Genomic DNA, 10566 nt, shown 5'->3' on the forward strand with positions numbered 1-10566 from the left:
TCTACAACAATGACAAAAGGAGAGGAGATTCAGATGGCTCCATGACTTAATTGGAAACATTCAAACTTTACTCCAACATGATCTAATCTTTTATGGGTAGACTGGGACAATAATGGATAATGTGATGATGACATTATCCATAATGAGTTCACATCAATTACGGTCTCACTTAGCAACAATAAAACAGTGTTGTTGTCACAACCCTTGGACGATCAAAACAACGCCACGCCTCATTCATGGTGGCTAGTTCTCTAGCGCTATAAAATTTAAGGCATAAAATCTTGTGCAACCCTTCCTATAAAGTGCCCAAGTTTCTCTAGTTATCATAGCCACAACACTGTCATCGGTGAAAAGTCAAGCCTTAAGACGCCACCTTGTGGTGGCTTCTCCTTGCATCTGTGTCCACGGAGGTAGACAAGTCAGACAATCTGGAAGAATGGAACATCCTCATTGCCTAACTACAGAACCGATATAAATAACAGTTTATGACATGAACCCACTGCCATATAAAAATACATGACATTTTTTTTTTAATGGAATACTTCCACCACAAATCAGCTTTATTTGGTCTCATCGTGTATGATACACATGTAATGCAATGCCACCGTCAACAGAAGCAGACCACAGTCTTTAAAACACTCTTATTGCTCTTATGATTATGTACATGGGGGATGTTAAGTCATTGAAAACTGTAGGCTAAACCAGGAAAAATACACTGGACCTTGTGTACAATTAAAGCAATCTTAGCTCCAGTAAAATACTGTTTACAAGGCTGTCCAAGGGAGGTTATAGAGTATTTTGAAGAGAGAACGATCCAAATAAAATGTTCCATTACTGACACTTCTGATATAAGCACTTTAACCAAACAAGACACAATAGGGGAACGTAAACGATCGACATAAAACAGGGATAAAGCCATCTTTGTATTGTCAGAATTGGTGGAGCTCGGTAAAAGCAATACACTGCAATCAAATGCAATTCATAAAAAAAAAAGTCCCAAAAAAATGTATATGCATATTGAATAATTACAGGAAAACCATGTCAAAATATGTGGAATCTCCACATACGAAAGCAAAAGAGAGAGGAAGCCTAAAAGTTTAATTTCAATGGCTTTTCACATGGACGACCGAGAGTCCTCATGGTTCCACAACCTAATAGAAAAGTTCCAAAAGTGTCATTATTGATCTAGTCAGAGTTACCAGTGCTGCTGGTGTCTAGACTCTGGTCGACTTCCTGTGTGTGCAGGAGGTCTGGGTTTAAGTTGCGTGTTTCAGCGATGAGACGCTTGACCCCCACCATCCACTGACCGACCTCGTTAACATGGTCCACTATCAGAGCCCGGTGGATCTCATCAGCAGCGTCCCAGTTACAACTCTTCAACTCTAACAGGAGCATAAAGACAGGAGAATCAGAGATGTGGTTAGGTCATTTGAACATTTGTTTGTCTCATTTGTTTCATATAAAAGTGGTGGGTAACCCATTCAAAATCAGAGATGCAAACTGCTGAGGGACCAAAAAAAGGCAACACTTTTTTGTTATTGCACTGAAACATGCAAAGAAAATCCCTGCTATGGGGGGGGGTGCAGCTTTTAACTAATTAAACAACAAAGGATATGATCTACATGATCAGTCCCTGTTGTGTAAAATAAGTGGTTAATTTTTTTCACAGCTAAAAAATAAATAAATAAAAGAAAGCAGTCCAATGTTATTTGTTGCCTAAACTTTACTGCAAATGACAAGTCTTTAGAGAGAAAAAACAACAATACACTAATATTGCAGTTAGCCACTTGTGACCACACACACATCTACATATTGCACTTGGGGGAAAAAACATCTTAAAGTAGAAATAGAATGCCTGTTTGTTTCATTCTACAGTGGGGCAAAAAAGTATTTAGTCAGTCACCAATTGTGCAAGTTCTCCCCACTTAAAAAGATGAGGCCTGTAATTTTCATCATAGGTACACTTCAACTATGACAGACAAAATTAGAGAGAAAAAAAATCCAGAAAATCACATTGTAGGATTTTTAATTTATTTATTTGCAAATGATGGTGGAAAATAAGTATTTGGTCAATAACAAACGTTTCTCAATCATTTCCTATGGGGTTGAGATCTGGAGACTGGCTAGGCCACTCCAGGACCTTGAAATGCTTCTTACGAAGCCACCCCTTCGTTGCCCGGGTGGTGTGTTTGGGATCATTGTCATGCTGAAAGACCCAGCCACGTTTAATCTTCAATGCCCTTGCTGATGGTAGGCTTTGTTACTTTGGTCCCAGCTCACTGCAGGTCATTCACTAGGTCCCCCCGTGTGGTTCTGGGATTTTGCTCACCGTTCTTGTGATCATTTTGACCCCAGATCGAGGGAGATTATCAGTGGTCTTGTATGTCTTCCATTTCCTAATAATTGCTCCCACAGTTCATTTCTTCATACCAAGCTGCTTACCTATTGCAGATTCAGTCTTCCCAGCCTGGTGCAGGTCTACAATTTTGTTTCTGGTGTCCTTTGACAGCTCTTTGGTCTTGGCCATAGTGGAGTTTGGAGTGTGACTGTTTGAGGTTGTGGACAGGTGTCTTTTATACTGATAACAAGTTCAAACAGGTGCCATTAATAAAGAGAAAAGGGTGGAGGACAGAGGAGCCACTTAAAGAAGAAGTTATAGATCTGTGAGAGCCAGAAATATTGCTTGTTTGTAGGTGACCAAATACTTATTTTCCACCATAATTTGCAAATAAATTCATTAAAAATCCTACAATGTGATTTATGGAATGTTTTTTTTAATCATTTTGTCTGTCATAGTTGAAGTGTACCTATGATGAAAATTACAGGCCTCTCATCTTTTTAAGTGGGAGAACTTGCACAATTGGTGGCTGGCTAGCTAAATACTTTTTTCCCCCACTGTATTTTTGCTCTATTATAGTGGCCACTATAGTAGATATTGATCAAATACACACGGCTACGTGTGCAAAAAAAAAATGTACAGAGTAGGAAAAAAAGTAATCATCCCCCCTAAAATCACACACATAATGTCAAATTCAACACAACAAAAACAATATATTTGGGCTACACTGCACATTATTACGTTGTACACTTTCTGCAGAGAGTACACCTGGCATACCCCCGGAAAGTGTGTGGTGTTCCTTTCACCTCTATAGGGTCATCCTGTTTAAGCCAGGCCCAGCTACACTCGATCCCTGAATCCACTTGTTTAACACGCAACGCCTCATTTTCACATAATTCTCTCATTCTGAAAATTAACCACATAACTAGAGGGAAAACATTAGTTCACAGATAGTGGCGAGTTAAATTTTCACACAGATTGCCAGGGTCCAGTAAGCAACTAACGCGTTATAACTTGAGGAAAGGCAAGGAGACTTATACCAGTTAATACTATAACGAATTGGTTCGGTTAGCTCATCTGACTTTATTAGCCAGCTAATTTTCACACCATAAACTCAATTATTTGATCAGTTAGCAAGTCATCTTATTTTGCTCAACATTTCTCTGGCCAGCGAACGGAGAATTCGATCCAGCTAGCAAGATACTTAACCATGCTAATACTTGTTCCACCACACTTTCTCCTTCATTTCAAACTTTCCAAATGCCAGGTGTTTTTCGTTTACAGCTCATGAAGTACACGTCATCACCTTCACCCCCCCGTCTGCGTGGTTAGGCTTCTCATCTACCTCTTCGCTATCATTCAGGGGACGTGTTGCTCTCGGTTATGTGAACGATGGGCTGAGCCTTGGACACAGTCAATATTGCTCCAAACGCGCATTACCCCATTGCATACAGCCAGTAGTGATCCAACCCCCCCCCCAAAAAAACTTCTCATCGGATCTACACGAATCACGTAGGTCACTAGTTTGCATCCCTGATTTATTTTTCATCTGTAGAAATATGACCTCATCTATCAAACTACACAGGTTCTCCTACCTTGCACCAGTCCATTCATTCTTCTCCTAACAGGAAGTGACAGCTTCCCAGACTTCCACATGTCCTCAAAGAGCTTCAGACGCTTCGCCACATCATTACACACCTGTTTCTGCAAGTAAAACATTCAGCAAATTGGTTAGCAAAGCAGTGAGTGTCATTTCAAAACAGTGCACTGCACCATGACAGAGTTAGATACAACATGCCATTTGTAAATGGTTTGTCAACTGTGGCTGGGAATTAGAGCTATAGAAATCATTCTTACTTTGACTGTGTGTCTACAAGCTGTCAGTGCCCAGTTGAGAAGTGTGACTACATCGTCTACGTCTGGCTCATTTTCTGATTGGCTCCTGGCAGAGTCTGTGTGCTCTACCACAGGGAAAGGTGGTGGAGGTGTGGCCATCATCATCACCCCACCAAGAGGAGGCGCTGCGACAGGACATGGACGAGGGGGCGTGTTCATACTACATGGAGGGGCCAGTGGGTTGGTAGGAGGAGTCATTGGAGCTGTTAGGGAAGGAAAATCTCCTGGGACAGGACCTGTAGATAAATAGAACCAGGATGATTAATTATCTGCTCTGACAGTCGGGGGAAAGTACAGTCATCAGAAAGACAATCTCACAACCCCCTGAGTAAACATCAAAAGTACCAAGGTACTCAAAAGATCAAGGCATTTAAAACATGTTCAAGGCACAATGTCCAATTCTCTGCCAAAGCCTAGAACGTACAAGGGGATCCTGTGAGTTGAGGTGGGGGCACTCTCTTGTTGAGAGGGGTCCTCTTGGGTGCACCTTGTGCTGCTGTCTGCAAACCATAGGAAAACTGTGGAGGGTCATTCCAGCCCCGATCCTGATTACCTTAACAAAGGTAGAGAGGGTTTTATTTTAAAAGACTTACGATTTATTAACTACTCATTAGCAGCTAGCACACACACACAGTTGAAGTCGGAAGTTTACATACACCTTAGCCAAATACGTTTAAACTCAGTTTCACAATTCCTGACATGTAAAGCCTAGTAAGAATTCCCTGTCTTAGGTCAGTTAAGATCACCACTTTATTTTAAGAATGTGAAATGTCAGAATAATAGTAGAGAAGGATTTATTTAAGCTTTTATTTATTTCATCACATTCCCAGTGGGTCAGAAGTTTATATACACTCAATTAGTATTTGGTGCATTGCCTTTAAATTATTTAACTTGGGTCAAATGTTTCAGGTAGCCTTCCATAAGGTTCCCACAATAAGTTGGGTGAATTTTGGCCCATTCCTCCTGACAGAGCTGGTGTAACGGAGTCAGGTTCGTATGCCTCCTTGCTCACACACACACACACTTTTTCAGTTCTGCCAACAAATTTTCTATAGGTTTGAAGTCAGGGCTTTGGCCACTCCCAATACCTTGACTTTGTTGTCCTCAAGCCATTTTGCCACAACTTTGGAAGTAGCTTGGGGTCATTCATTGTCCATTTGGAAGAACCATTTGCGACCAAGCTTTAACTTCCTGACTGTCTTGAAATGTTGCTTCAATATATCCACGTCATTTTCCTCCTCATGATGCCATCTATTTTGTGAAGTGTACCAGTCCCTCCTGCAGCAATGCACCCCACAACATGTTGTTGCCACCCCGTGCTTCGCGGTTGGGATGGTGTTCCTCGGCTTGCAAGCCTCCCCCTTTTCCCTCCAAACATAACAATGGTCATTATTGCCAAACAGTTCTATTTTTTGTTTAATCAGACATTTCTCCAAAAAGTAACATCTTTGTCCCCATGTGCAGTTGTAAACCGTAGTTTGGCTTTTTTATGGCGGTTTTGGAGCAGTCGCTTTTTCCTTAATATATAATAATATATGCCATTTAGCAGACGCTTTTATCCAAAGCGACTTACAGTCATGTGTGCATACATTCTACGTATGGGTGGTCCCGGGGATCGAACCCACTACCCTGGCGTTACAAGCGCCATGCTCTACCAACTGAGCTACAGAAGGACTTGGAGTGACCTTTCAGGTTATGTCAATATAGGACTCGTTTTACTGTGGATATAGATACTTTTGTACCTGTTTCTTCCAGCATCTTCACAAGGTCCTTTGCTGTTGTTCTGGGATTGATTTGCACTTTTCGCACCAAAGTACGTCTAGGACAGAACTCGTCTCCTTCCTGAGCGGCATGACGACTGTGTGGTCCCATGGTGTTTATACTTGCATACTATTGTACAGATGAACGTGGTACATGCGGGCATTTGGAAATTGCTCCCCAAGGATGAACCAGACTTGTGGAGGTCTACAATTTTTTTTCTGAGGTCTTGGCTGATTTCTTTTGATTTTCCCGTGACATCAATTAAAGGGACACTGAGTTTGAAGGTAGGCCTTGAAATACATCCACGGGTACACCTCCAATTGACTCAAATCAAAAGCTTCTAAAGCCATGACATCCTTTTCTGGAATTTTCCAAGCTGTTTAAAGGCACAGTCAACTTAGTGTATGCACACTTCTGACCCACTGGAATTGTGATTATTTCACTTGTAATAAACTGTCTGTAAACAATTGTTGGACAAATGACCTGTGTCATACACAAACTAGATATCCTAACAGACTTGCCAAAACTATAGTTTGTTAACAATAAATGTGTGGAGTGGTTGAAAAACGAGTTTTAATGACTCCAACCTAAGTGCATGTAAACTTCCAATTTGAGATGAACATGACGGTAGTGACAGGTCAACAAAACTGATTATGTTTATAATCATGATCAACATCATGTGATGTTACCTGTAGTCATGCTCAAATTAGATGGGGAAATAACTCAAGTGAAGAGGTAGTATAAAGTCTACGCAAACGCATCTTCAAGATGTTTTGACAACTTTGTTACCAAGAGAGCAATGTAGTTTGATAGTTACTGCTAGCTAGCTTGTCTTCAAAGTAGCTTGCATTATCACCCTAGCACAGGTGCAGTAGACTGATGTCTATCGTCAGCGAACTTTTCTCGCTAAATAAACTATTAAATTGGACAGAACATACCTGGTTTGATGTAAAGGTCCTTCGCCTCCATGGCTTCTTTTCTTCTTACATATACAACAAATCAACTTGTTTTCCGGGACACGTGGACAGGATGTTGAACATTGACATTACGCATGTCCGGTTGGTTAATAGAATAGAATAGAATGGAGGAAATTAGTTCATTTTTCTGGTCTAGTAAACAGTGGTTGACTTCATGTAGAGTAAAGTGGCCAGATTCTGAGTAATGAGACTAGACTTCATGTTGAAATAAAAGGCTCTTTCTTTGTAAAAGAGGAGTTGAAGTTGAACTTTGATAAACAAAAAACAGAGAACAGGATTTCCAAGCAATTTATTATTCCAGCATAGACCACCACAGTGTGGACCAAGTGAGGTACAACTGCGAGAAATAATCACAATTTTAAATAGTTTGCATTTACATGACATCCTATTTTCTTTTGTGCTAAAATATTGCAAATATATATATATATATAGAGAGAGACATATGTATTTTTTGCTAGTAGTATAAATAGCAGGAACCAAAAAAATCTCAAGGTGCTACATTAGCATTTTTATGACATCACCTCTCCCAAGTTCTCCTGGATAAAACGTATTTCACTTCTCCACCCATGTTATTTTACGCCAAAGCTCCACCTTTTCATTCTTCCAACTTTAACATGAACCTTCCACTAATATGGAGACCTGAGTTGTTTTCTCATATAATGCCTATTTATGGGGGAAGAGGAGCGGTTGCATATCGGTAATATATAGCATGACCTCTCTGAAGTGCCATTCCTTTTATGTGCCCAAGTGTTTCACAGCATACAGTGGGCCTAGTGTCGCAAATGACTTTGAAAATCAGCATGCAATAAACCAAGTGCCTTTCCCCCCTCCCCCCATACTTAATTCAATGCAGTGCAAATAAGTCTGTATTTTGGGGGGGATTCAGTGTGTTTTGGTGTTTTCTCAAGTGAAAATGCTGTTTAGCGTGTCCTCCAATAGGAGCAACACAACACAGGCTTTCAGTGGTGGGGACTGTTTTGCATTTAGAGGTTAGTCATTGACTTGATTTCTAAGTGTTTTCAGTTTTACTAGTGAGAGTCAGTCTTTCTTTTTTTTCCATTGCCAATAGCATGGAAAGTACCTGAGCAAAGCATTTAATTCCCAGGCGTGTGCGAAGGCATGCAGTGCTTCTGTAGAGCTTCGAGGGACTGTCTACATGCCTTTCTAAATCTTTTTTAAATTTATTTTTACACTTTTATGCTTTATGTTCTGCTTGTACTAACACAAACCTTTTTCAGAACAGAAATAAAACACCTTCTCTTTCACTCTAATGTGAAGACCACTGTGGCACTGGCACCACTCCTGAATCCTGCTCAAAGGGATTCTTTCTGAGTATGCTGCGTCAAAATTGTACCAAAGCATAGATCTGATTGGACTTCATTTGCTGTTGACAAACAGGGGTCTAGGATGTTCGTTGGTCTGATTCTCGATTTTGCCACGTCTAATTTGAATAATGGAGGAATGTAGAGTGTGATATCTTCTCTCCCATCTTTATGATGCCTAATCTCACATTTGAAATCTATTTGTTGTCAACTGTCAGAGGGACTATAGGTTATAAGTTGACACACTTCTATGAATATATCTGAAGTTAAATATCCCTTTACATTTATTAGAAAGAACAGTATAAGTATTTAACACAACCTACCCAGCTACATTGATTGTACAAGAATGAGGTCACTGTTACTAGCTGATGTTCAATATCAGATAACTATATTAAAGAGTAGTCAATTACTGCACCATATTTTTTTGCTACTGTATGTTTCACCTAGAACCAGGGAGACATTGTTGTGTATTTGGTGGTATTTTGCAATAAAAGCACAAGTCAAGATCCTAATGACTTAAACTCTTCCTTGATAAGAAAGGTGTGGAATGTGAGAGTACAGCACCTCAGTGTTCTTTTCTAAATCTGTACCACAAACCAGCCTAGTTGAGATATGTTGTATACCCAAAGAAACACAGTAGAAGCAGAAATGCAGAAAAAGTTTTTTTGTTTAAGATAATGGTCATCCTTGCCTGGTCAAATAGAAACTCAGCTGGCCTTCAATCTTCACATTCTAATGGCTGGTTATACATCTGTTATACATTCTACCCTTCGCCCTAAAACTGATTTGCCGTACCTCCCTTTACCCACGTCCCCTTCTCTCACTTGCTCCCTCCCGCCTCCCTCCCTATCTGGTTGTTATGGTGTGGAAACTGCTGACTGTTTATTTCTGAAAGTCTCAAAAAACGCCAGCATGCCCTTTTTGGCTGTGGAGGAGCCAGTCATAGGTGGGGACAGTCCTTGGTGAAGGGGAGCTGGGAAAGTGAAGCCGTCCATGGAGTTGGCCCTCTTCACCTTGGAACCCGCCTGCCACATTTTGGACCTGGGTGGTGGAGTCTGGGCCACTAAGCACTTCTGGTACTGGACCTGCAGGGGGCACATTGGAGCCATGTTAAGTCAGTGACCTTAGTTTCCCTTTAATTTTAGAAAGATACCATACATGACTCATGGCTCTCAGTACATTCTGTAATAGTAAACCTCAATGTTTTCTTCCTTTTAAAATATTCATCATTCAAAGCCAAATGATAGCATGTTTAAATTCACAGTATGTATCATGCTAGCTTCACCTCTGCATCTACAAAAGCCATTTTGCCCAGTTAGTTCTCCAGCCCTGTGTTTCATCCCTTAGTCACTCACCATCATACGCAGCCTGCACAGCCTCAGAGATGATCCCTACGTCCAGCCATCTGACCAGAAAACATGGCACATCAAACAGAAGCGTACCACAAACAGACTCTCCTATCACTGCAAAGTCCAGTGTGTCATGGCCCACACCCAGAAAGGTCAGGTGACTCACTTACATGCTCCATCAGGGATCATCTCCATCCTGAAGGAGAAATCCCAGAGAAGGTAACAAGAGTTTCCGTTTTTGGAGCAATGGACAAGAAAATGGAGCCATGTTAAGCAGAGAGAGTTTCCCTTTAATGAAAGAAGGAGAGACATGAGATGGAGAGAGTATGCTCTGGGAGAGAGAGGGACAAAGGGAGAGACAAAGGACAGCGGAGCATCAGGTAGACAGAGAAATGTAATCATTTCATTTTGGTCTGACCACTGCATTTACAGGATTTCCTAAGCACTCCTCACCTCTCCTTTCCAGATTGAAAGCACAGTGTGGCTGATGTGGATGACGATGGGCTCCCACTGTCACTGTCTGAGGTGTTCATGATGCTCTAAATGTAAATGTTCAGCACCTCCAGTACCTACCGTTAAAATAGGATCTCAGCCATGATAGCATGTTTAAATTAAAGCTGCTTCAGTAACAGATCTTGAAAAGCCTGTTTTGAGTTAGTTCTCCAGCCCTGTGTTTCACTCTTCTTCATTCTACTCACCATGCAGTAGCCTGCAAAGCCTCCAGATGATTGCGAACGGCTACACCAGAAAACATGGCACCTCCGGTGTGTAGTCTCCAATGACTAATGGTGTGTGTCATCATTAATAAGAAAAGGTCTTTGGTAGCTGACATTCCCAGAAGGGATCATGCCATCCTGAAGAAAGCCTTTAGTCAACTGAAATTGGTACTTAATGCAGGTAAAACCAAGCATATGCTGTTTTCC

General features: G+C 41.0%; 1 protein-coding gene across 1 annotated transcript; it reads right to left on the bottom strand.

Moving 5' to 3' along the window:
- Positions 1-508: 508 nt before the first annotated feature.
- On the bottom strand, positions 509-7085 carry LOC118390551 (steroid receptor RNA activator 1-like). The gene is made up of 5 exons (XM_035781227.2): positions 6934-7085; positions 4659-4787; positions 4196-4470; positions 3934-4042; positions 509-1382 (listed from the first exon to the last, which is right to left on the bottom strand). Exons 1-5 carry the CDS (start codon positions 6962-6964, stop codon positions 1186-1188), a joined length of 741 nt encoding a protein of 246 aa, XP_035637120.1. The 5' UTR covers positions 6965-7085; the 3' UTR covers positions 509-1185.
- Positions 7086-10566: the final 3481 nt, after the last annotated feature.

The sequence above is a fragment of the Oncorhynchus keta genome, chromosome 11, assembly GCF_023373465.1.
Source record: "Oncorhynchus keta strain PuntledgeMale-10-30-2019 chromosome 11, Oket_V2, whole genome shotgun sequence".
Classification (NCBI taxonomy): domain Eukaryota; kingdom Metazoa; phylum Chordata; class Actinopteri; order Salmoniformes; family Salmonidae; genus Oncorhynchus; species Oncorhynchus keta.

Bases quoted from the DNA above. Each gene is read 5' to 3' on its own strand.
- LOC118390551 (XM_035781227.2), bottom strand. From the start codon at position 6,964: ATGGAGGCGAAGGACCTTTACATCAAACCAG. The intron at 4,471-4,658 runs GTACGTTCTAGG...ATTTATCTACAG, and splicing joins TCAACTCACAGGATCCCCTT to GTCCTGTCCCAGGAGATTTT. The intron at 1,383-3,933 runs GTAGGAGAACCT...TGCTCCTGTTAG, and splicing joins AATGAATGGACTGGTGCAAG to AGTTGAAGAGTTGTAACTGG.